The following is a 26,417-nucleotide window of genomic DNA, read 5'->3' on the forward strand; positions in this document are numbered from 1 at the left end:
TGCTTCAGCTCGTGCCATTTCTCAGTTCCACAAGCTAGTCTCATACTGACACGCAGCCAAGCCAAAAGATTGAGGTAGCAAGTCTATTACTGCCATGCCTCTAAGCCAGGAGAAATGAGACCAGGGGATAGATAAAAGAGTGGGATGGATACAGTTGTAGGCTCCAGAAGACCAGGAGGAGGGCTGTGTGGCTGGCTGGCTGGCTTCAGCTTGACAGTAGTGGGGATGAAATGTGCGCTGCTTTAATCTGCCAGTGCAGACAGCTGTGGCAGAAACAAACACCTGGTCGCTGTTGCCTTCCTCTCCAGCTGACCACCTCATCCCCGATTAACTCCGCTGCTGACACAGGACATGGTCGCCCACTCCGCCCGACTTCTCAATCGTTCCACATCCCCCATCTCCACACGGAAGGGCCAATTGCCAGTCAGGTTCTCTCTGCTCAGCTGCAGCTGCTGTTTCTATGTTAATCACCAGCTAATGAACAACGTTGCTCGCTTCACTGCAGCTCCTTGTTGTTCCTTTCACAAGTCACTGATTGTGTCGCATTTCAAGAGACAGATATGAGTTTTGGTTCTGTTTGGATTTGCAGGAACGGGAACAGCAGCACGTCTAGCCTGGGTCTGGCAGACCTGGAGGGCTTGTCTGACATCCCCAGTCAGAGCACAGTGAACAGGTAACTGATAACTCCTAACAGCATGAAAACACTCCTACAACGTGCAGGCTATACTCCTACAACACAGCGCTGAGGCTTTAAATAAGGCCCTTTGAACAGGAGAATGCACTCTCATAGGCTCCAGTCTGATTCTCTCTAGTCTCTACCCTGTTTATGAAGTGTGTACTTGTTCACCACCTCACGAAGAGATCAACCGATGTAGGAAATGTGGTGGGTGATCCATCCGGCTAGCTACCACATGCTTACACTAATTACGTGTCTTTAAATCCATGACAGGGAGTAAGTAAATTCACACCCCACTGCTAGATTAAATAAGTGTTTGCACAGAACAAATAGGTAAGGAGAAGGATTAAGATTGACAGAAAGGTGAAAAATATGACATTTTCCTTTTTCTTCCTTTGTTTTTTAAGTGTTATCCCTTACTGAAAAAAACTGCTGCTTAGTAAATCTGGCCTAACGGTAGAACGTGAAAAAATTTGAACGCGACCTACTGTATTGTCTTAATGGTCATGTTCTCTGTTCTCAGTGAGGAGGCAGACAAGGGCCACCTAAGGGAGAGCAAGGAGAACGTAAATGGTGGGTAGTGTCACCTTGTCTTACACACACACATACACCCACACACACACACACCGTCTCATTTCCATGTCATTACTGTCTATATCTGTCACACAGGACACTCAACTCTCTCTGTCTCCCCTACTGTCTCATCTTTGTTCTCGTTTGTCTTCGCGATAACTTCTATTCAGCCTCTTCACAACCTCTTCACTGTAAGATCTATGAATATTCTAACTCAAATGTCAAAATTGTAAATATATATTACTGCTTTATCTCTGCTGTGGTGCCAGTTAAACATTTTAGGTCAATAGAGCGGCATTGTAACCAGTGTTGGGGAAACTACACTGAAAATATAGTTTACCGAGCTACAAATGACTTCACACTGGAAGAACTTCACTAAAGTTACCCTTAATAAAAATATAGCTTACTTAACTAAAGTGGCTTAGAAAAAAGTAATTCACTACATCCCTTAACTACTTCGTGAGAAATTGCAGTACCAGTCAAAAGTTTGGATGATTCCATGTGTTATTTCATAGTTTTGATTATTCTACAATGTAGAAAATAGTCAAAATTAAGAAAAACCCTTGAATGAGTAAGTGTGTCCAAACTTATGACCGGTACTATATATCTAAATCTGAAATGTTAAATTGCCAGAACAAATTGCAGAAAAATAAATACAAATTGCAATAACTGTTCACTCTGGAGTCAGATGTTAACATCATGTGTGATTTAGCCTTTTAAACACAAAAAGTGAGAATGAGGCACACAAGAAGTGTTTCAAGTTAGAATTAGGCAGGTCTGATGCCGAAAACAAAAGTAAATTCTTGCCTACTTCACCCATATTGAATTTGTGCGAAAAAGTAGTGTTTAGTTCCAGTAGTTAGCTACACCACTAAATGGCAAAGTAATTAACTACTAAAACCACTACCAAGATTTTAATTGAGTTTAACTACCACCAAGCTACTGAAAAATGTATTTAAATAGTTGAACTAAATGTATTTCACTACTCCCCAACATTGATGGTATCAAGCCCTCTATACCCAACCTAACTTGAACCTATTTAGTGCCAAATCCATCCAATGTTCCATCGGACCTCGGCGTAGCTTTGGCATTGACACTACACGAAGTGAGCTTGATGTATACAGAAAGTGGGCGTGATGTATTTCCTGTGTGTGTTGCAGAGGGCCCCCTGTGGACAGTAGGGGGCAGTAGCAGCCACAGGGAGCTTCTGGTGGTCAACTGTGACTTGGATCCAGAGTGTGTGGACTCAGAGCTGCGCTTGGCCCTGCAGTGGATCGCTGCCTCCGAGCTGGGCCTGCATGCCGTCTACTTCAGGAAGTGTAAGGAGAGGACGTCCACGGTGGGTGCAGCACAGCACATGCAGGTACACAGACTCTGATTATGCCTCTATGCGTGTGTGTATTGTACTCTGTTATGTGCATGTCTCGTGTAGTGCACAAGGAGCATGGTAATCTGGCTGAGTGTGATGTCTCAGTTCCAGAGGGTGTTGCAGCTGGTGTCTCAGAAGGCATGGAGGATCGGAGATCTCTTCAACGCTGTCATCCAGTTCTGTAAGCTCCACCAGGAGGAGGATGGAGGCAGCTCTCTGTCCAGTCTTTTCGACTGGCTACTGGAGACCCACTAGGCTCTGCCAACACCCCCCATCCACACAAACACACACACCAGCCAATGTCCCCGACTGTGTACCCCCCCCCCCCCCATGCATCAAACCCCACCGTCAAGCCTAGTGATTCCGAGCACACGGAGTGCAAATCATAAAAAAAAAAAACCTAGCCTGGTAGCCAGATCTGTTTGTGTTTTAGCCAATTCCTCTTTCGTTAATTGTGATGTAAGCCATGACAGGGAACGCTAGAAGTCTGGCTACTAGGATAGAAGGTCCCAGATTAGTTTGTGCTGTCTTACCAACTCCTATGGTCGATGGACAACGAGGAGTAGAAGATCTGGCTGAAGCCCAAACAGGTCGGGCTTCCAGGCTAAAAGAAACACCACACCCCGTGACAATATACACACCTTATGGGACTGAGGACTTTCATTAGGCTGCAGTGAGCAGACATGTCTCCCTTTAATAAGATAAGCATGTTTCTCATTTTCTGATGCACGGTCCCTAGTTAGACGAACCCATGGAAAACCCAGCATCAGTTTGGGGTGTAGGCCTTATTTATTTAGTGCAAACAAATCAGCCATCTGAGATTCTAGCCTGCAGAATTTGTATTCCTTTAGTTGTTATATATCCTATACATTACATTTTCACAATCTGATGTGTTACTTTATGAATGATGTATTTATTAAACATAAACACACACAACAAGACACCAATAGAACACTGTACCACATTCCCTCAACCAATCGAACTCAAAAAGACACCAGATGATGTTTTAATGTACAGTAGCTATCTTAAAGAGACTGTCAGACAGCAGCCATCATTCCAGTTGGGATTTGCTGACAGTAACATAGGTGTGCACTACTACGCTTGACAGTTGCCCAGAGCCTGTATTCACAATGTGTCTCAATGCAGGAATGCTGATCTAGGATCAGATCCCCCCCCCCCTCCCCTCCCCTGGTTCTGGTAATCATACCAAACAGATCCTATTACAGCCCTCCTAATCTGAGATGCTTTGTGAGTACGGACCCAGATGAACATAGTTGTCGTTTACATCGGCCAACGTTGTCTACTTCTGTTGTAACTTTGAACTCTGCTTAAGTTATCTGTCATTCTTCATTGTTATCTGTCGTTCTTATGTAAGTAATCTGTCGTTCTTCATGTTCTTTGAGAATTGTTTATCATGGATAGCTGTACATATTGTAGATTCTTGAACTGCTGCACCTTGGGGTAGAAAGACTGCTCTCTATCATTTCATTTTTACTACTATCAGAAAGACAGAGAAGGTTTGTAGTGTCTAAGTTGTACGTGAATCTGGTTTGTCAGGTTTTATCTGCGTAGTGGTAACCTAGTGTTAAATCGTTGGCATTAAAAAGCACACAATTCAACTCTGTTGCTGTAGAAACTGAATGTATCTTTATCTTTTGAGATCAATAAATCCATGTAATATGTGAGCATGAATAGACTTTATTGAGCAAAAGAGGGGTAGAGAAAACATTATTCCATCCAGCCCATTCTACTATTAACACACAAACAAACACTGAGTATCAACACTGAACATGACAGAGGACCAAAGTGACCAGTCCAGGTCAAATCCTAACTGTTGAATGCAGGCCGCAAAGCCCTATAGGCCCTGCTCAGAAGTAGTGCACTTAATAGAGATCGGGTGCCATTGGGATGCATCCACAGCACTAAACTGTCTGTCGAGACAGTCCTACATAGTAAAATGACAGTGGGACCAAATTCATTCACCAAAGCTATCCGTTCTACTGAATCTTACTCCACAGCAACTAGGAGGTTAGAGGTCACATACGTTGGGTTAGTGATAACTTCCAGGAAGGGCATCTTCAATCGGGGCCCTGTTGGAGTCATCTTCTTTGTTGGTGGATGGACAGATGGCCTTCCCCTCCTCACACACCCTACTGACCACTGACCACAGGATGGGTCAGCGCCAGATGCGACAGGTGTTGTCCTTGCTGCCTGCAGCAGAGAGAAGACGGGGACAGGTGCATGAAAAGGAGGTAGTTCACCGCACCCAGCTATGGCCTGTTCATTTGAACCTTGATAAAGTGTTTGTGAGTGGAGAAAAAACTACGCTTGTTTGGCTGTGAAGAGGTTGCAATGGCATCGCTACATTTGAACTAGGTATGATTATATAGAGGGCAGAGTTGGGCTCAATTCCATTTCTGACAATTCAGGAAGTAAACTAAAATTCACATTTTTCTCAATGCTAACTTAATGCTGAATTGAAATGGAATTGACCCCAGCCCTGATAGAGGGTACATATTACCTGTGATGATGGTGTCACCCTCGTAGTTGAAGGCAGAGGAGAAGATCTCGTCCGTGTGTCCCTCGAGGACCTGCAGACAGACGCCAGACTGGGCGTCCCACAGGCGAGCCGTCTTGTCAGCGCTGGCCGTCAGAACTCTACTGCCCTGAGCGTTAAAACAGATCTGGGAGGTTGAAATTGACATAAGGGTGTGTGTGTTACGAGAGTGAAAAGGAGTGATGGAGTGAATGGCTGGATGGCGGGTGCACTGATGAGGAAGTGTGCAAGAGTAGATAGGAACCGCCAAATGAGCAGAGCATGGGGAACGTTCAACCATGTCAGCACTATATTCTTAAAAGGCTATTAACTAAATGGAGGTCTGTTAGGCATTTGGAGGTCTGCCAGGCATTTGTTATGGAGGAATGGCTCCAATGGAACACATAGCCAGACTTCAGAGAGATCTACAAGCACACAGTGAGGTGAAGAAATTAACATGGGGCTGGGATGATTAAATGATGCTGACTCTCCATTGTCTAAAAGTAAAGTGTGTTTTTATTAAAGGCCTCACGCTGCAGGGCGGTGAGCAGGCCTCAGACAGGAAATAGAAATAGAACTCTGGGAGAGGGTGACACTGACAGAATACAGAGGAGAGCGAGGGAAAAAGGAACGAGCACAATGAGGAGAGCGAGGGCACTGAGGAGAGGGAGAAGGGGGGAGCAAAGAGGAACGGGGGGAGCATGGAGGAGGCAGAGAGGAGAGCACAGAGGTGTCACATTTTTAGAAAAGAAGAAACGGGGAAAGAGACTGGTGAAAAGAGATGAAAAAGAGAAGAGAAATAGAAGGGTGAATTTGATTTGATGAAGATGGAGTAAGTGAATGGTCATGAGTAAACTCACATGGATTCTGTTGAGATGATTCAATGCCATAACAATGACTATTTTACATTATATCCTGCATATTTAATCAACAAAACAATGAATTTATGTTTTTAGCAATATTTGGTTCTATGACATTCATTCCACAGATATTATTTTCATTTAATGGCCGAGTGCAGTAAAAAACATATCTAAACTCAGCAAAAAAAGAAACAGCCCTTTTTCAGGACCCTGTCTTTCAAAGATAATTCGTAAAAATCAAAATAACTCCACAGATCTTCATTGTAAAGGGTTTAAACGCTGTTGCCCATGCTTGTTCAATGAACCATAAACAATTAATAAACATGCACCTGTGGTCGTTAAGACACTAACAGCTTACAGTTGGTAGGTCACAGTTATGAAAACGTAGGACACTAAAGAGGCCTTTCTACTGATTCTGAAAAACACCAAAAGAAAGATGCCCTGGGTCCCTGCTCATCTGCGTGAACGTGTCTTAGGCATGCTGCAAAGAGGCATGAGTACTGCAGATGTGGCCAGGGCAATAAATTGCAATGTCAGTACTGTGAGACACCTAAGACAGAGCTACAGGGAGAAAGGACGGACAGCTGATCATCCTCACAGTGGCAGACCACGTGTAACAACACCTGCACAGGATCGGTACATCCGAACATCACACCTGCGGTATAGGTACAGGATGGCAACAACAACTGCCTGAGTTACACCAGGAATGCACAATCCCTCCATCAGTGCTCAGACTGTCCGCAATAGGATGAGAGAGACTGGACTGAGGGCTTGTAGGCCTGTTGTAAGGCAGGTCCTCACCAGACATCACCGGCAACAACGTCACCTATGGGCACAAACCCACCGTCGCTGGACCAGACAGGACTGGCAAAAATGCTCTTCACTGACGAGTCGCAGTTTTGTCTCACTAGTTTTAGTTTAGTTTATTTTATTTTTACAGGGACAGTACACATTAATCAACGTTTCAGTAAAAGTGCCGGTTTTAGCCAGCCGGCTAATTTTCAACCGCAGTCCCTGGGCAGGTTATTAAAAACAATTACAATATAGACAATAGCACCATAGACATAGCAACATAGCAACATAGCAACATAGGACAAGCAAGACATAGCATACAGACAGAGCAACATAGAACAAAAAGCAGCAAGACAAAATTCATAAAAGCAACAAAGTGTTTCCATACCTCACAAGCTACAGACAACATGGAAAGCGGCAGCACACAGCTAGGGACCATGTTCACAAATCTGATTGACCTTTAGCCAAGTCTTCAAGCATTTTGTGAAAGTGTGATATGTGGTGCAGTTATGTGTGTCTGATGGCAGTGTATTCCAGACATGGGAAGCTCTCACAGAGAATGCAGATTTACTAAAGGTGCTTTTCCTTAGGGGAACTATACAGTCACCTCTCATGGCAGACCTTGTGGATCTGCTGCCATATGTCTGGGTTTTCTGTTTAACAAAAATATTGAGTGGAGGGGGAGCCAGGCCATTAAGGATCTTGAATACAAGACATGCGTCGGTGTATTGCACAAGATTTTCCCAACTCAAGAGCTCATGTTTTCTAAGGATGTGACAATGATGATGGCTATTGGGCTTCCTATCAAGCACTTTGAGAGCCTGTTTGTAGACAGACTGAATAGGTTTTATTGTTGTACAGCAAGCTTGGGCCTAGTCAAGCAGTATGTTAAGTGGGGGAGTATCATAGATTTGAAGTACAGTTTTGCTACCTCTGTAGTCAAACAATTTCGTATAAATCGGAAATTAGCTAGATTGAATTTAGTTATTTGAATTACCTTTTTCACATGCTTTTTAAAAGAGAGGTTGGAATCAAGTATGATGCCAAGGTACTTAAAATCGGATACCACCTGGAGCTTCTCCCCTGACACATAGACATCTGGCTCAGTAGCCCTCTTTGTGAAGAACATGCAAACAGTTTTTTTCACATTGAGATGCAAACACGAGTCACTGAGCCACTTTGTAACCTGGACCATTACAGTAGTGAGTTCTTGTGCAGCTTGTTGTTTGCTCTTTGCATGCACATATATCACTGTATCATCTGCATACATTTGAACTTCAGACCAAGTACAGACAGAAGGCAGATCATTAATGTACAGGCTGAACAGGAGGGGCCCCAGTATTGACCCTTGGGGCACGCCCACATCATAGCTACGAGTGGGCGACAGCTCATTGCTCACTCTGACACACTGAGTTCTGCCTTCAAGGTATGATTTCATCCATCTCAAGGCATCAGGGGAAAAGTTGAACTTGGACAATTTTGTGATGAGAATCTCATGGTTAACAGTATCAAAAGCCTTCCTTAGGTCCAGAAACACAGCCCCAACAGCACCCCCTTTGTCCATCTTGGACTTCACATTTTCCAGAAGAAAGCAGTTGGCCGTTTCTGTGGAGTGTTTCGCTCTGAAGCCAAACTGCATGGAGTGTAATGTGAAGGGGCTGTTGTTGAGGTGGGCAATCAGTTGTTCTGCTACACACTTTTCAACAACCTTTGACACCACAGGTAGTATACTAATGGGCCTGTAGTTACTCACGTCAGCAGGGTCGCCTGATTTAAAGATGGCCGTTATTATGGCCGATTTCCATACCCTTGGAAACACACCGAGGGTGATGGTCAGATTTGCGTTTATTTTCGAAGGAATGAGCGTTACGCCGAGGCCTGCACTCTGGAGCAGAATCGATTTGGAGGTGGTGGGTCCGTCATGGTCCTCGGTGGTGTATCACAGCATCATCGGACTGTCATTGCAGGCATTGCAGGCATATCACAGCTTGTTGTCATTGCAGGCATTTCTCAACGCTGTGCGTTACAGAGAAGACATCCTCCTCCCTCATGTTGGTACCCTTCCTGCAGGCTCATCCTGACATGACCCTCTAACATGACAATGCCACCAGCCATACTGCTCGTTCTGTGCGTGATTTCCTGTAAGACAGGAACGTCAGTGTTCTGCCATGGCCAGCGAAGAGCCTGGATCTCAATCCCATTGAGCACGTCTGGGACCTGTTGGATCGTAGGGTGAGAGCTAGGGCCATTCCCTCCAGAAATGTCCGGGAACTTGCAGGTGCCTTGGTGGAAGAGTGGGGTAACATCTCACAGCATGAACTGGTCAATCTAGTGCAGTCCATGAGGAGGTGATACACTGCAGTTCTTAATGCAGCTGGTGGCCACACCAGAAACTGACTGTTACTTTTGATTTTGACCCCCCCCTTTGTTTAGGGACACATTATTCCATTTCTGTTAGTCACATGTCTGTGGACCTTGTCCAGTTCATGTCTCAGTTGTTGAATCTTGTTATGTTCATGCAAATATTTACACAAGTTAAGTTCGCCGAAAATAAACGCAGTTGACAGTGAGAGGACGTTTCTTTTTTTGCTGAGTTTATATATTTCCACACTATGAGGTTAGAATAACACTGTGAAGTTGTGAAAATTATGACAATGCCCTTTGTGTAAGAGCTGTTTGAATAGACCACATTACATTTCTGCCTGTTTTGGTGACATCACCAGACGGTCAATTAGTTAATAGACCAATAAGAAAGAGATTTCTAAACTTCTGTCAATAACAGCTAGTTTTCAGTTTTCCCCTCCCCACTCAGACCACCCCCAGTCAGTCCTAGCAAAATTCTTGCTTGAGAAATTGCTCTTTGCTGAGAATATTTTTTACAATTTTAATTGAAAACCAATCACAGTGAGTTACTTAATTGTGACCCAGAAATGATTTGATATTGAGATAAAAACAGTTGCATTGGACCTTTAAGAAAAAGTCAGCTTCTACCGATGACATCTGACCCTTTGTAATGAGAGGTAGAAAGGAACAACAAAGAGTGGGGAGAGGGAGCTGGAGGGATGACAGCGGAAATCAGAATGGAAGTCAAAACAGGGACCGACAGAGAGAAATAATGGGAGAGTGATGAAAAAAAAGAGATTGACACAGCGGTTAAGAGGCGGAGGGAGGGGAGAGAGGTGTCCTGTTAGGGGGAGACTAGTGTCATAATCCTGTGAAATCCTCCTCCTTCCAGCCTATTACCGAGGCTGGGCCCTGATGGCTTTCAGTAAACAGACAAGACAGGCAGCCCAATGAGACAGCTGGGGGGGATTGCGACCTGAGTTAAGTGCGTATAAATTGGAACATAATTCCCTTTTGATGCACTTTTCTCTCTACGCGTATTCTGACCTTGAACTTAAGCATGAGAATAACATGCTATTCACCCCCTATTCGTTAGGCCTGGAGATAAAATCAAACGAATGTGGCGGAGGTTTCTACAGATACGTCGTATTCTGACCTAGACTCCCACATAATTCCACCACCTTTACGCACAATGAAATGATGAATAAGGTTGAGCAACCTATCATTGTTTTAAGATATATTTTTACCTTATTTTACCTTGGAGCCAAATGTAAAACCAGTCATATGGCAACAAACTAAAGTATATCAATATATAGGCAGGTAGCCGAGTGGTTAAGAGTGTTAGGCCAGTAACTGAAAAGTCACTGGTTCAATTCCTCTCGCCTGACTAGGTGAAAATCCTGCCGATGTGTTCTTGAGCAAGGCACTATCACTAATTGTTCCTGTAAGTCGCTGCTAAACATTTCTGTGCTAAAGGACATAAATGTTTATGAACTTTTCCACAGTGAAGTTTCTGAAATGCTGGTCCTATGGCTGAAATTTGGAGACCAGATGAGAATGTTTTAATCATACGCCCAGACTTTCCACTGTATTTTTTACAATTTGCTTCACGTTGAATATGAACGAACATCGGTAGCCACCGGCAGTTATACCCACATACACTGACTTTAGTGTTAGTTCCCTTACATTTCGCCTCATTCCATCCCGTCGTTAGTTGACCTTTCTTTCCTCTGTCATGTCTGTGCAGTTGTTCCTGAGGGTCACAAGCATTACTGGATCATATTAGGCTAACGCTGTACAGTAATTTAGGACATGTAGCCTATTAGAGTCATTATGGAACAGACCACACGTAAGCAGGTTAAACCTGGAGCACGCTGCACAACAACTGGACTTGTCATCACAGTTCCATGATTAGTGAGTTTTTTTTGCATAAAGGCTCTCCAAAGCTGTTATGTTATTATTCATAAATACTTTCCTAAACCTCAATCTACCAATTGTTACTGAAAAGGAAAACAAATTCTAGTTAAAGGTACAAAAGGCATAGATTTAGATAAATGTACTGAAAATCCTATTGAATGAAAACTCCACGAGAAAACCGGTTGGCCAGCACATTCCAGCGATTTAATAAATGTTAACCACGCCTGCGAAGCCCATTACGCATCTGCATAAGGTAAGTCTGATATCCAACTATTGAGAAGAGTGTAGGAAAGGAGTACATTTCCTGAGTCTGAATCGGGCCCCGAGTGGCTGTGGCACCAAGCGACAAACACACACAACATGCAGGCACGTACACACACACTAACAAATATGTACACACACGTACACTGGCAGAACTGTCAAATGGCAGAGGCTGATAAGATCACACACACATTTAGGTCACAGCTGGGTCACCTACAATACAGGCCCAGGTCACATGTGGCTCTATACCTCCGTGGCTAATGCAGTTACCGAGTGAGCAGGGACAGACTATGTCATGGTGTTTTATTAATAAAATCAACCAAGGTGTGACATTAAAGGGCTCAAGGTGAAACATTACAGGGAATCAAATGAGACTACCGGGGGGAAGGGGGAATCAGAGTCGCTAGGCAGAAAGACTTGGGAAGTGAGACTTTAACAGGGCTGTTTTGAAAAGGGCATAGGTATCAGCCTATAGGTAGGCCAGGAATCAGCCTATAGGTAGAGCAGGAATCAGCCTATAGGTAGAGCAGGAATCAGCCTATAGGTAGAGCAGGAATCAGCCTATAGGTAGAGCAGGAATCAGCCTATAGGTAGGCCAGGAATCAGCCTATAGGTAGAGCAGGAATCAGCCTATAGGTAGAGCAGGAATCAGCCTATAGGTAGAGCAGGAATCAGCCTATAGGTAGGCCAGGAATCAGCCTATAGGTAGGCCAGGAATCAGCCTATAGGTAGGCCAGTAATCAGCCTATAGGTAGGCCAGGAATCAGCCTATAGGTAGAGCAGGAATCAGCCTATAGGTAGAGCAGGAATCAGCCTATAGGTAGGCCAGGAATCAGCCTATAGGTAGAGCAGGAATCAGCCTATAGGTAGAGCAGGAATCAACCTATAGGTAAAGCAGGAATCAGCCTATAGGTAGGCCAGGAATCAGCCTATAGGTAGGCCAGGAATCAGCCTATAGGTAGAGCAGGAATCCGTCTATAGGTAGAGCAGGAATCAGCCCATAGGTAGAGCAGGAATCAGCCTATAGGTAGAGCAGGAATCAGCCTATAGGTAGAGCAGGAATCAGCCTATAGGTAGAGCAGGAATCAGCCTATAGGTAGGCCAGGAATCAGCCTATAGGTAGAGCAGGAATCAGCCTATAGGTAGGTCAGGAATCAGCCTATAGGTAGAGCAGGAATCAGCCTATAGGTAGGTCAGGAATCAGCCTATAAGTAGGTCAGGAATCAGCCTATAGGTAGAGCAGGAATCAGCCTATAGGTAGAGCAGGAATCAACCTATAGGTAGAGCAGGAATCAGCCTATAGGTAGAGCAGGAATCAACCTATAGGTAGAGCAGGAATCAACCTATAGGTAGAGCAGGAATCAGCCTATAGGTAGAGCAGGAATCAGCCTATAGGTAGAGCAGGAATCAACCTATAGGTAGAGCAGGAATCAGCCTATAGGTAGGTCAGGAATCAGCCTATAGGTAGGTCAGGAATCAGCCTATAGGTAGGTCAGGAATCAGCCTATAGGTAGGTCAGGAATCAGCCTATAGGTAGAGCAGGAATCAACCTATAGGTAGAGCAGGAATCAACCTATAGGTAGAGCAGGAATCAGCCTATAGGTAGAGCAGGAATCAACCTATAGGTAGAGCAGGAATCAGCCTATAGGTAGGTCAGGAATCAACCTATAGGTAGAGCAGGAATCAGCCTATAGGTAGAGCAGGAATCAACCTATAGGTAGAGCAGGAATCAGCCTATAGGTAGAGCAGGAATCAGCCTATAGGTAGAGCAGGAATCAACCTATAGGTAGAGCAGGAATCAACCTATAGGTAGAGCAGGAATCAGCCTATAGGTAGGTCAGGAATCAGCCTATAGGTAGAGCAGGAATCAACCTATAGGTAGAGCAGGAATCAACCTATAGGTAGAGCAGGAATCAGCCTATAGGTAGAGCAGGAATCAACCTATAGGTAGAGCAGGAATCAGCCTATAGGTAGAGCAGGAAAATATTTCTGGAACATTCTGGCCTGAGGGACACACACCTTCAAGGTCATGTCTCTCTCTGTCATCGTCAAGACGTGGTTGACCTAGCAACTGACACAAGAAGCAGTAACAGGAGGTAGAAACATCCCCCCGGCAAGCGGACCGCCGTCCTCATCCCTCCTGTCCAGTCCTGTACCCTTGTGAGTCTGACGGATGCTCCGAGGCAGACAAAAGAGACCGAGAGAGAGGGGGAATTTTGGTTCCTGTTTGAACCATTACCTGTCTCAGTGACTCACCTTGGAGATCTCTCCCTCATGGCTCTCCAGTCTGGAGATGCACTGGTAGCTGACAGCACTGTACACTCTCGCTGTGCCTAAGAGTCAGGGGGAAATATTGATTTCTCAAATCATCCGGTGAGTGAAGTTGAACCTTAAAATAAAAGGAATTAAACTGAGCTGGCCTGGTTAGTCATACACCATAGTTGCTGGAACTGTGCTGGAAAGGACAATGTGAAAAATAAATATTCAAGCCACCACAGTACGATTTGGGTTGGCATGACAATGTAAAATAGGGGAGGTTGGGCTGGGTACAGTACGGATATAGTTGTTCAGTGCCTGGGACATTGTCAATACAAAGTTCCTGGACTGAACAATCACGGAACCAGCAGAGAGGTCGAGGTACCCCCGTAGTTAAATAGAACAAGATAAGCATCTCTGTGGTCGTACCGTCAGCCGAGGCGGTGGCTATGAGTTGACCGGTGTAGTCGAAACACACATCCAGCACCTCGTCTTCATGGCCTGCTAGTGTGGCCATACACTTCCCACTCGCTGCCTCCCACACCTGGGGAAGCATGGACACACACACATATCCCGGTACTCACACACACATAAGGACACAAACAACACACAATGTCAAAGTGTCAAATGTTAATGAATCTATTTTTAAAAGCCTTTTAAAACAGACAACCAGCTTGCTAAGTGCTGTAACAACACAATGGTGGTGTTTTCCCCTCTCCACAATCTTCTCTTTAGGAATGCAACCACGTGAATCATTCACACAACTAACCAGCGAGTGTGACTCATCTTGGAGTAATTAAAGGATTTAATTTTCCTTATTAAATGATGCAGAGCTTAAAAGAGATAGGAGTCTCTACCAGAGAGAGATGATAGGAAATGTGACATGATGTGAGATGGGATGTGAGAGAGGATGTGAGAGAGATGATAGGAGATGTGACACGATGTGAAATGGGATGTGAAAGAGGGTGTGAGAGAGATGATAGGAGATGTGACATGATGTGAGGTGGGATGTGAGAGAGATGACAGGAGATGTGACATGATGTGAGATGGGATGTGAAGGAGGGTGTGTGAGAGATGATAGGAGATGTGACATGATGTGAGGTGGGATGTGAAAGAGGGTGTGAGAGAGATGATAGGAGATGTGACATGATGTGAGGTGGGATGTGAAAGAGGGTGTGAAAGAGATGATAGGAGATGTGACATGATGTGAGATGGGATGTGAAGGAGGGTGTGTGAGAGATGATAGGAGATGTGACATGATGTGAGGTGGGATGTGAAAGAGGGTGTGAGAGAGATGATAGGAGATGTGACATGATGTGAGGTGGGATGTGAGAGAGATGACGGGAGATGTGACATGATGTGAGGTGGGATGTGAGAGAGATGACAGATGTGACATGATGTGAGGTGGGATGTGAGAGAGATGATAGGAGATGTGACATGATGTGAGGTGGGATGTGAAAGAGGGTGTGAGAGAGATGATAGGAGATGTGACATGATGTGAGGTGGGATGTGAAAGAGGGTGTGAAAGAGATGATAGGAGATGTGACATGATGTGAGATGGGATGTGAAGGAGGGTGTGTGAGAGATGATAGGAGATGCGACATGATGTGAGGTGGGATGTGAAAGAGGGTGTGAGAGAGATGATAGGAGATGTGACATGATGTGAGGTGGGATGTGAGAGAGATGACGGGAGATGTGACATGATGTGAGGTGGGATGTGAGAGAGATGACGGGAGATGTGACATGATGTGAGGTGGGATGTGAGAGAGATGACGGGAGATGTGACATGATGTGAGATGGGATGTGAGAGAGATGACGGGAGATGTGACATGATGTGAGGTGAGATGTGAGAGAGATGATAGGAGATGTGACATGATGATAGGAGATGTGACATGATGTGAGGTGGGGTGTGAGAGAGATGATAGTAGATGTGACATGATGTGAGAGAGGGTGTGAGAGAGATGATAGGAGATGTGACATGATGTGAGATGGGATGTGAGAGGGTGTGAGAGAGGTGATAGGAGATGTGACGTGAGATGGGATGTGAGAGAGGGTGTGAGAGAGATGATAGGAGATGTGACATGATGTGAGGTGGAATGTGAGAGAGGATGTGAGAGAGATGATAGATGATAGGAGATGTGACATGGGATGTGAGAGAGGGTGTGAGAGAGATGATAGGAGATGTGACATGACATGAGGTGGGATGTGAGAGAGGGTGTGAGAGAGATGATAGGAGATGTGACATGATGTGAGGTGGAATGTGAGAGAGGATGTGAGAGAGATGATAGGAGATGTGACATGACGTGAGGTGGAATGTGAGAGAGGATGTGAGAGAGATGATAGATGATAGATGTGACATGGGATGTGAGAGAGGGTGTGAGAGAGATGATAGGAGATGTGACATGACATGAGGTGGGATGTGAGAGAGGATGTGAGAGCTCACCCTACAACTTTTGTCCATGGAGCCGGTGATGATGCGGGAGCAGTCCCAGTTAAACTGAACACTGCTGATCTCCCCTCTGTGGCCTATCAGTGTGTGGACACGCCTGGTAGAATGATAGGAGGGTGTTAATGGTGGTTATACTCGGACACAAACATGGATGGACACGCACACGCACACGCACACACACACACACACACACACGCACACACACACACACACACACACACACACACACACACACACACACACACACACACACACACACACACACACACACACACACACACGGGCTCTCACCTCCCAGATGGAACATCCCACAGAGAAACAGTGTGGTCAAAGGAGCCAGTGACGAGCTGGTCACCCACTGTGTTAAATGACAAGGAGATGATCTCTGCTGAGTGGCCCTGAGAGAGGAAAGAAGAGGGGGGGGGGGGACGGACCGAGCGAGCGAACGAAGGCACAGTCAAGTAAACAAGCCATTCTTTCTTCTTTAAAAAAGCTAAATTGCATAATTTCATCCAATTCAGTTTGAGGAACACATTTGCCTTTTTGTGCTCGAGTCAAATATTCACCAGCATGACTAATGTAGGAATAATTGAAGAAGGGGTAGAGGGGTAGAGAGGAGGGGAAGAGAGGAGCGATAGAGAGGAGGGGTAGAGAGGAGGGATAGAGAGGAGGGATAGAGAGGAGGGGTAGAGAGGAGGGGTAGAGAGGAGGGATAGAGAGGAGGGGTAGAGAGGAGGGATAGAGAGGAGGGGTAGAGAGGAGGGATAGAGAGGAGGGATAGAGAGGAGGGATAGAGAGGAGGGGTAGGAGGGAGGGGTAGAGAGGAGGGATAGAGAGGAGGGATAGAGAGGAGGGGTAGGGGAGGGATAGAGAGGAGGGATAGAGAGGAGGGATAGAGAGGAGGGATAGAGAGGAGGGATAGAGAGGAGGGATAGAGAGGAGGGGTAGAGAGGAGTGATAGAGAGGAGGGATAGAGAGGAGGGGTAGAGAGGAGGGGTAGAGAGGAGGGATAGAGAGGAGGGATAGAGAGGAGGGGTAGAGAGGAGGGATAGAGAGGAGGGATAGAGAGGAGGGATAGAGAGGAGGGATAGAGAGGAGGGATAGAGAGGAGGGATAGAGAGGAGGGGTAGAGAGGAGGGGTAGAGAGGAGGGGTAGAGAGGAGGGGTAGAGAGGAGGGATAGAGAGGAGGGGTAGAGAGGAGGGATAGAGAGGAGGGATAGAGAGGAGGGGTAGAGAGGAGTGATAGAGAGGAGGGATAGAGAGCAGCACACAGAATCCCCTCTCTGGAACACCCAGCCACACAGTTTGCCCACGTGCAGCAGGAAACTGCTGCCTGTCCAATAACTGAGGATGTAGATAGATTACCTTATGAATGTATTTTTGTTACAGCTGCATACACATATATGATGGGAGGATAGAACACAGTAAGCAGGGTGACTGCTGGATCAGCACATCATGAATAATCATATACAAAAATGAATGGATGAATGCAGATAAGTGACTGAATTAAGTCATTAACAAATGGATGTGGACATGGATGGTTGTGAGAGCATGTGGAGATGAGAGGAAAGGAGATATGAGATATGAGATATGAGACAGAGACAGAGACAGAGACAGAGACAGAGACAGAGACAGAGACAGAGACAGAGACAGAGACAGAGACAGAGACAGAGAGAGAGAGAGAGAGAGAGAGAGAGAGAGAGAGAGAGAGAGAGAGAGAGAGCTGACTCACTGTCAGTGTGGACACCTCCTCTCCAGTCTGGATGTCCCATAGCTTGGCCGTAGTGTCCATGCTACCCGTGGCCACCAAGGTACTTTGAGGGTTAAACGCCAAACACACCTGTCCAGCACAGGAAACAGTGTTAGCTGCCATTCACATAAAAATCTGATTCGAAGCTCACTGCAATCATATTGATACTGAAGGACAAGTCCAATCTCTCAGAAAGTCCAATCTCTAGATTAGAAAGACCCTCGTACTATTTCAGCAGTGTGTCCTCGGAAGGTGTGGAAACATTTGCCCGTCTCTACACTCCACAGCCTGCAGGTCTTATCAAAGGACCCAGTGGCAATCTTGTCCCTGGATTAAAAGGGATAAATAAAGGTATGATTTGAGATAGGAAAATAATTTATTTTAACCACCAACAACTCTTTCCCTTGGCCTTAGGTGTAAGACAACGGAGGAACATAGAATAGGAATAAGGCTCTCTGGGTCCTAAGAGTCTCAGAGTCGGAGTACTGACCAAGGATCAGTTTAGCCTTTTAGATCATAATGAAACCGCGATCCTAGATGAGCACTTCTACTCTGAGACACTTTATGAATACGGGTCTTGGTGTTTTTAAACCTGGGGTAGAGTGACAGGAAGGTGGTTACCCATAGGGGTTGTTGAAGGCGATGGCGTACACCACGTTCCTGTGGCCCTCCAATGTGTGCAGCTCCTCGCCTGACGCCGTGTCCCATATTTTACATGTCCTGTCATAGCTCCCAGTTATAAAACTGTAGAGAGAGGGAGAGAGAGAGAGAGGGACAGAGAGAGAGGGTGAGAGATTGGGGAGAGAGGGAGAAACAGAGAGAGAGGGTTAGAGAGACAGAGAGAGAGAGAGAGAGAGACAGAGAGACAGAGAGAGGGTGAGAGATTGGGGAGAGAGAGAGAGAGAGAGAGAGACAGAGAGAGAGAGACAGAGAGAGAGAGACCGAGAGAGAGACAGAGAGAGAGACAGAGAGAGAGACAGAGAGAGAGACAGAGAGAGAGGGTGAGAGAGACAGAGAGAGAGGGTGAGAGAGGGAGAAACAGAGAGAGAGACAGAGAGAGAGGGTGAGAGAGACAGAGAGGGTGAGAGAGACAGAGAGAGAGAGAGAGAAAGAGAGAGAGAGAGAGAGAGACAGAGAGAAACAGAGAGAGGGTGAGAGACAGAGAGAGAGGGTGAGAGCGACAGAGAGAGAGAGAGAGGGGTGAGAGATTGGGGAGAGAGGGAGAAACAGAGAAAGAGACAGAGAAAAGGATAAAGAAAAAGACAGAGTGTAAAAAGAGAGATGTTTACTTCTCCTGCACACCAAAAAGACAAGCGCCAGGGGTTCTCTGCACATCTCCATGCAGTGCAGATAAACTTACCTCGACCCTGATTTATTGAAGGCAACGTTTGTCAGTGGCAGTATGTGCGCCTGCAGCGCCTGCAAGGGAGAAGGAGACATTTTTTTTGTTAACTCTGAGGCAGTTTACTTGACTGAATTAAATAAATGTACATCTATACGTTTGACTGTGTAATACCCATACATAATACATCTGGCTTTGATGTGCTGAGGAAGAATCCTGTTATTCTAGGAGAAATCTACAATTCCCACCCCCTGCTTCCATCTATGGTTCAAATGAGGAATTACAGGATGGCTGCACCGTTTGCACTAGGCACTGGCAGTGTGGTCGTGCATGTTAATGGCTGTTTATGGCTGCATAGACAGTGTGCACTGGCACACAAGAGTGGACGATCAGGAGGCAGACGGTGACATTATCCATTAGAAGAGAGCCTAATGAAAGTAAATAGGAAGCTCAGAAATATGGAAGCTGTATTTGACCTTGAAGAGGCAGAATCTGCGATTGTCCTGCTGACCCAGTTTCTCCTGCAGCCTGACGATCAAGAGTTTGACTTGGTCGACGCGTGATGCTGTGATCAGTGGCTCCGATTTCCTGATCGCTGATATTAACTCCTCGGTGTCTGTCCTATATGGATAGAGACGTGTCAGAGCGATGCATCATGGTCATTGAAAGGAGAATAGACGTCATACAGGATCAGTGACAAATTGTAAAGAATTAGTGGGTGTGTTTATCTACCTATATCATCATCATCCTACACTAGCACTAGTATAATCAACTGCATACGATACAGGGCTGCCAGCTCTCACGCATTGGCCGTGAGACACCCGCATTTGACCCTATTCATATATCTCACGCATTGAAAACTACTGCTTTTATTTTTCTAATTAGTCCATGTCATTAACTTTTCAACTGTGCTCCAAATCGTTTTGAAATCAGAGCATCTGCGCCTACAATTTAACATCACGAGCAAAACCTCTATCATTGCCCTGCCTTGCCGCAGCACTGTGAACCGCATCACATAGCAGCATATGATTGGTCGAGTTATGTGAGGGATCAGGGGGGATAGGATGCATGTTTTAAAGGAATGCCCCTCAAGATTAGAGTGGAGCTGACTGGAGAGAGAACATTCTCCACCGATTTTATAAAACTGTAGAAAGAGCAGCATGGTAGCGCTGTTTTATGTCAAATGCTGTTACTACCGTCCATGAATCTATTGCAGAATGCAGCCTTTTGACAGCATATACTAAAGTGGATTTACTCCACACTTGCTTTAGTCCCCTCATTTGGCGATGGGCATTTAGGCTGTGACAACAAAAAGGCAGCAGACAGACCTACAGTATGTTTTAGCAGGGAAGTTTGGTAGGGTGATCTTTAGTAACTATAAAAAATAATTTTGTCAAACAGATTGTGAAACCAAGAGTGAATGTTTGATTCTAGAGCGGGAGAATAAATAGAAGAATCATTTGGTTAGGGTGTAGGGGAAGATTAATGTCATCTTGTCTTCAGATTTGATTATCTATTTACTTTATTTGGTCTGATCAGTGGAACAATGCTCATTCTTAATGTGCTAAAATATAGGTTTATTACTGTTATTCCCCAAACTTATTTTATTATTCCACTTCTTCCCAATTATGCCAGTATCATCACATATTTGAAATCTGATGCCTACTTGTGTCTTTGATAAATGAATGATATGAGGCAATGCATTTTTGCAGCCATTCACGGACCGTTTAAGCATGGGATATTAAATGCTCCAGGAATCAAATATAATTGTATATATTTTAGTACATTCTAGACAGAGATGGTGGGGGGACTCACAACTCATAAAGACATCATATTTTGTCTATGTTGAGTAAGATGATGGCAAGGATCTTCAACTAGTAGACATAAACCACCTGAATATTGATATTCATTAGACTTTTCTTGAAGGCTGTGTGATCTTGAGAAATGAATTGTTATAACAAGAACATTATCAAACACTCAGCACTTGGGAAACATAGATCAGGGGTGGACAACCCTCCTGGAGAGCGAGCAGGATTTTCTCAGGCCCCCCCCGAAAGAAATATCAAAGTAACAAAGTAAGGCGCCGTATTCAGGATGTTTAAAACATCCTGAATACACCTGACCTGTGATTTTTGTGTGTGTGTTTTTTTACACCCTCGTCTGAGGCCTAAACCATTTCAAAATACGTAGACTTGCAGGAAATTAGCCTCCGTGTCTTGGGGTTGTGCCAGGCAGTAATACAATTCAGAAAGCAAATCTCATTCGAAGCTTCCTTCAAAAGTTGGCAACCCTGCACATATCATGAACACTAAACACATCATCTCATTGATAAACATGAATTGTACGATTGTCTACCCACTCCGGAGATAAATCCAACAGATCAATGGATTTAGTCTTCAGAGCTCCTCCTTTCTCATATTCCAGGATGATACCTGTGAACAAATGGCATCAATTCAATATTCGACACAAGACCAAGTGTGAGATACGAGTTACTTTAGGCCTACTTGTAACTTCAACTTGCATCAACTTGTGCATCATGCAAAACAAATCCTGTTTACAGCTAACGTTAACTGGTCTGTCTAGCAAAGAGCCTAGCTCTGCTCTGGGCTAGCAAAGAGCCTAGCTCTGCTCTGGGCTAGCAAAGAGCCTAGCTCTGCTCTGGGCTAGCAAAGAGCCTAGCTCTGCTCTGGGCTAGCAAAGCCAGCTAGCTCAGTAGGTCAGAACAGCACTGAAGATGCAGTATAGTTGCACAAAAATGGTACAAATAATTAGCTACCTACTTGTCCAAACATTCATTCGTATCTTAATTCTAATGCACGTTAGCATCATCAACAACATGGTCATTACCTGGTGGATAATATCTGAGAAGGAATCGTTTGAGTTTCATTTCGTTTCTCCAGCAGAAATCACATGTCAACAAAGCGTTGTTATGGCGACAGGCTATCGCGGCCAAGACGCATGCGCATATGGATTGAAACGCATTCGCCTACAACTAACCTGTTCAAAAAAGACAGAACTTGTTCCATAACTGTCCACAAAAAAAAAAAGAATAACATGTACATAAAGAATAGAGACTAGAAACAAGAGACTAGAAAACTCTGTGTCATGATAACAGAGGCTGACGTAAACTTTTCCGGTTGGACTATTTCCCAAGAGCTCAAAGTCTCCCTCATATAAACTTGCATTCTCAGTTATGCACATGTAGTTCAGACCAGCTGAGCACTTCCTAACAGCATACCTTATTGGACCATACAAGAACATCTCTGAGGAGGTGGTAAAGTAACCAGCAGCAGAGAGCTGTATGCTACACATGATCAGTTCTGATGGGATTTGTTAACAAGGTTGTGATAAGAAAGTAAATGATACACACTATAATGATAGAATGAAATACACTACATGACCAAAAGTATGTGGACACCTGCTCGTCGAACATCTCATTCCAAAATCAGGGGCATTAATATGGAGTTGGTCCCCCCTTTGCTGCTACAACAGTCTCCACTCTTCTGGGAAGGCTTTCCATTAGATGTTGGAACATTGCTGCAGGGACTTCCATTTAGCCACAAAAGCATTAGTGAGGTTGAGGTACTTGCGTTTGGGCAATTAGGCCTGGCTCGCAGTCGGCGTTCCAATTCATCCCAAAGGTATCCGATGGGGTTGAGATCAGGACTCTGTGCAGGCCAGTCAAGTTCTTCCACACTCGCCAAACCATGTCTGTATAGACCTCGCTTTGTGCAAGGGAGCATTGTCATGCTGAAACAGAAAAGGGCCTTCCTCAAACTGTTGTCACAAAGATGGAAGCACAGCATTGTCTAGAATGTCATTGTATGCTGTAGCGATAAGATTTACCTTCACTGGAACTAAGGGGCCTAGCCCAAACCATGAAAAGCAGCCCAAGACCATTGTTCCTCCTCCACCAAACTTTACAGTTGGCACTATGCACTCGGGCAGGTAGCATTCTCCTGGCATCCTCCAAACCCAGATTAGTCCTTCGGACTACCAGATGGTGAAGCGTGATTCATCACTCCAGAGAAGCATTTCCAATGCTCCAGACTCCAATGGTGGCAAACTTTACACAACTCCAAGAGAACCGCTTAGCACTGCGCATTGTGATCTTAGGCTTGTGTGCTGCTTCTCGGCCATGGAAACCCATTTCACGAAGCTCCTGACGAACAGTTATTGTGCTGATGTTGCTTCCAGAGGCAGTTTGGAACTCGGTAGTGAGTGTTGCAACCGAGGACAGTTTCATCACTAGGCGGTCCCATTCTCTGAGCTTGTGTGGCCTACCACTTCGCGGCTGAGCCGTTGTTGCTCCTAGACGTTTCCACTTCACAATAACAGCACTTACAGTTGACTGGGGCAGCTCTAGCAGGGCAGGAATTTAAACACTTACTGGAAAGGTGGCATCCTATGACAGTGCCATGTTGAAAGTCACTGAGCTCTTCAGTAAGGCCATTCTACTGCCAGTGTTTATGGAGATTGCATGGCTGTGTGCTCAATTTTAAACACCTGTCAGAAACGGGTGTGGGTGAAATAGCAAATCAGCTAATTTGATGGTGAGTCCACATACTTTTGTATAAATAGCATATGTGCTACCGTATACAATGGGCTATGTTCTTTTTTTGCTTCATATAGAGGATCGGTATGACTATTTAGTATCCCTGTGGATATTGACTAGATCTACTGATAAATGAATCATCTCCTCAGGTGACCAACTACCTGTTCCCCACCTGGACATAGTCCTACCTGGCCGTCCTCTTCTCCGTCTTCCTGCTGACAGACTTCCTGAGGTACAAGCCGGTAATCGTGGTCCAGGGCCTCTTCCTGGTCACCAACTATGTCCTGCTCTGCTTCGTCCCTGGCCTGACCGCCATGACCTTTCTGCAGTTCAACTATGCTGTGGTGACCTCCATGGAGGTGGCCTACTTCTCCTACATCTATAGTGTGATCCCTCCAGCGAGGTACTAGCGGGCCACCGGCTACCACCGCAGTGCCATACTGACAGGCTCCACCCTAGGGGCCACCCTAGGCCAGTTGCTGGTCTCCCTGGCAGGGCTGGACTACTTGTACCTCAACTCCATCTCCCTGGGGATCCTCAGCGTTGCATTCCTCATCTCTGTCTTGCTACCCATTCCCCAGTGGGGGATGTTCTTCAGGGAGGAGAATGCTGTCCTGGACCTGAGTGCCCAGATCCAGGTGGGGGATGAAGTGAGTGCAGTGGAGGAGGCACAGGAGCTGTGTGTTTGTTCAGTGGAGTAACTGTGCTCTGGGGCTTACCGGTTGGTGAATTTTATATTGAGATAAAATTTTACAATGTTAATATTTTTTTTATTACTCAATAAAAATAGACTAATAAAACTCCCAAATTGCCAGGACACAGCTGAATGTTGGTCTCACAATCTGATTTATATGTGCTCCATGATTAAATGGGTAATGTGTTTCGATTGGCTTAAGGCAAAGTAGTTCCATGGTCATCTTCTCTTCGGTCCAAGTTGGGCTCTGCACGCAGAGAAGAGTAATTGCTTTAATTAAAGTGATAGCTTGGGAAACAATTTTTCTGATTATTGCTGATAGCTCGGGTTTGAGAGATCGTGACTTATTGTAACAAGTCAATCTGACTCTGGGGAAGTGGATAAAAGGGCCTCATTGCCAAAATCCCGAAGTATCCCTTTAATTAAATCAAAGCCCTGTCTTCATCCTTTGTGTTCAGGGATAGAGACATTATACTGTCCTATAAATGATGGTAGGAACACTGTCCCTAGGAATACGATGAGGGTCCTGTTTGAATTCTTCACATTTTGCATCCGTCCTTGCTAGGAGTAACCACTGATCTGATATGAATGCATTTTCAACATCTTGAAGAACGATCTGGCCTTAATGGCCATGTACTCTTATAATCTCCACCCGACACAGCCAGAAGACAAGTGACCACCCCTCAGAGCCTGGTTCCTCTCTCGGTTTCTTCTTAGGTTCCTGCCTTTCTAGTGAGTTTTTACTAGCCACCGTGCTTCTACATCTGCATTGCTTGCTCTTTGGGGTTTTAGGCTGGGCTTCTGTATAAGCACTTTGTGACAATACGTAGAATGTATGCACACATGACTGTAAGTCGCTTTGGATAAAAGTGTCCGCTAAATGGCATATATTATTTATTATTACAATATCTGATGTAAAAATGGCTTTATAAATGCATTTGATTAATTGATTGATGAAAGCCATGTATTGAATCCTATGCTTTAACCCAGCCAACAGTGTTGGATCAATGATTGCTTCAAGGAAGGGAGGAAGGAAGGATGCCGTTTACAAGTATTTAAACAGTTTACAAGTGTTTACTCAGGATCTAAAAACGGAAATCATTCACTGTTGTTGTCCCATAGGTGTAGCCACAGCCTTTTGTGTGGGTCATGTAAAGGTGACCTGGAATGTCTGGGGGGAGCTGTCACTGAGGGTGTTCTCTCCGGTGGGGACAGGGGCCGTGTTTCTGATTGGGCTCACCAGCTAAATTTGGGCAAGCTATGCTGGCAACATCATCTTCAAGGCCGCAGAGCTCATGCTGACGCGGCCTCATGCGGCCTTGTCTTCACTTAGGAAATGCTGAATACTCTCTAGGCCATACTTCAATGAGCTCTGCTATATTTATTTAATACACTTTCCATGCATCCCATAGACATTCATCAGAACTGCACAAAATATTCAGGACAAAGTGTTATCTGTTTTGTCCTTACAGATTCCAGAATGGAGCCAACCTCTCCATGGCGTGCTATGGAGAGGTCAACACTTTTGTCGCCCTCTTGCTGCAGACCATTCTCACAGCCATCGTTGTTGAGGAAACTGCACTGGGGCTAGATATTGTCACGCAGGTATGGTTGCACAATCCAGAGCTAGAAAGGGCAGTGCCCGTTCTTTTATCGGATCACTGCACAAGTTGCCAAAAGTGAAGAGAGAGTGACACCTGGTGGATAATTCTTACCACATTTTTACTGTCCTTGTCCCGTCTAATCAAATGTATCTTTCTCCAGTTCGTCGTCTATGGCAGCTACTATGCAGCAATATCTGAGCTTTTCCTGATCCGAGGGATGTGCACAGTCTGTGCACACCCCTGCAGGCCTCAACAGGCAATGGACTAGGAGCAGAAAGACGAAACCAAAGTGGAGGTGCCCTCTTCAGACCGGTTCTGTCCTGACCACAGACAATAAACCAGAACCTGGGGGGCAAGGAGTCTTCAGGAGTTCACCCTAACATTGAATTTCATGGTGTTACATACTTGTATTTATAATTAAAAATAAAACCAATGTTGC

General features: G+C 45.1%; 2 protein-coding genes and 1 pseudogene across 6 annotated transcripts in view; 2 read left to right on the plus strand and 1 right to left on the minus strand.

The window, feature by feature from the left end:
- LOC124005347 (A-kinase anchor protein SPHKAP-like) overlaps positions 1 to 4,303 on the plus strand; it is a 151,665-nt gene extending 147,362 nt beyond the window's left edge. For all 4 annotated transcript variants that reach the window (XM_046314499.1, XM_046314497.1, XM_046314500.1 and 1 more), the window contains 4 exons: positions 590 to 673; positions 1,200 to 1,249; positions 2,410 to 2,612; positions 2,724 to 4,303. In XM_046314499.1, coding sequence (XP_046170455.1) covers positions 590 to 673; positions 1,200 to 1,249; positions 2,410 to 2,612; positions 2,724 to 2,873 — 487 coding nt within the window. In that variant the 3' untranslated portion in view covers positions 2,874 to 4,303. The remainder of the gene's footprint in view (positions 1 to 589; positions 674 to 1,199; positions 1,250 to 2,409; positions 2,613 to 2,723) is intronic.
- Positions 4,299 to 22,244, minus strand: daw1 (dynein assembly factor with WDR repeat domains 1). 2 transcript variants are annotated; one of them, XM_046314504.1, is made up of 13 exons: positions 21,973 to 22,244; positions 21,485 to 21,557; positions 19,602 to 19,746; positions 19,144 to 19,202; positions 18,405 to 18,527; positions 18,011 to 18,110; positions 17,766 to 17,873; positions 16,324 to 16,430; positions 16,027 to 16,129; positions 14,013 to 14,127; positions 13,584 to 13,660; positions 5,140 to 5,284; positions 4,299 to 4,829 (listed from the first exon to the last, which is right to left on the minus strand). In XM_046314504.1, exons 1-13 carry the CDS (start codon positions 22,010 to 22,012, stop codon positions 4,795 to 4,797), a joined length of 1,230 nt encoding a protein of 409 aa, XP_046170460.1. In that variant the 5' UTR covers positions 22,013 to 22,244; the 3' UTR covers positions 4,299 to 4,794. The 2 variants fall into 2 exon arrangements, with proteins under 2 accessions (XP_046170460.1, XP_046170457.1); XM_046314501.1 differs by having other exon boundaries at positions 5,140 to 5,302; positions 21,973 to 22,242.
- On the plus strand, positions 22,231 to 26,246 carry LOC124004891 (annotated as a pseudogene).
- Positions 26,247 to 26,417: the final 171 nt, after the last annotated feature.

Source organism: Oncorhynchus gorbuscha, linkage group LG19 (genome assembly GCF_021184085.1).
Source record: "Oncorhynchus gorbuscha isolate QuinsamMale2020 ecotype Even-year linkage group LG19, OgorEven_v1.0, whole genome shotgun sequence".
In the NCBI taxonomy this organism is placed as follows: Eukaryota; Metazoa; Chordata; class Actinopteri; order Salmoniformes; family Salmonidae; genus Oncorhynchus; species Oncorhynchus gorbuscha.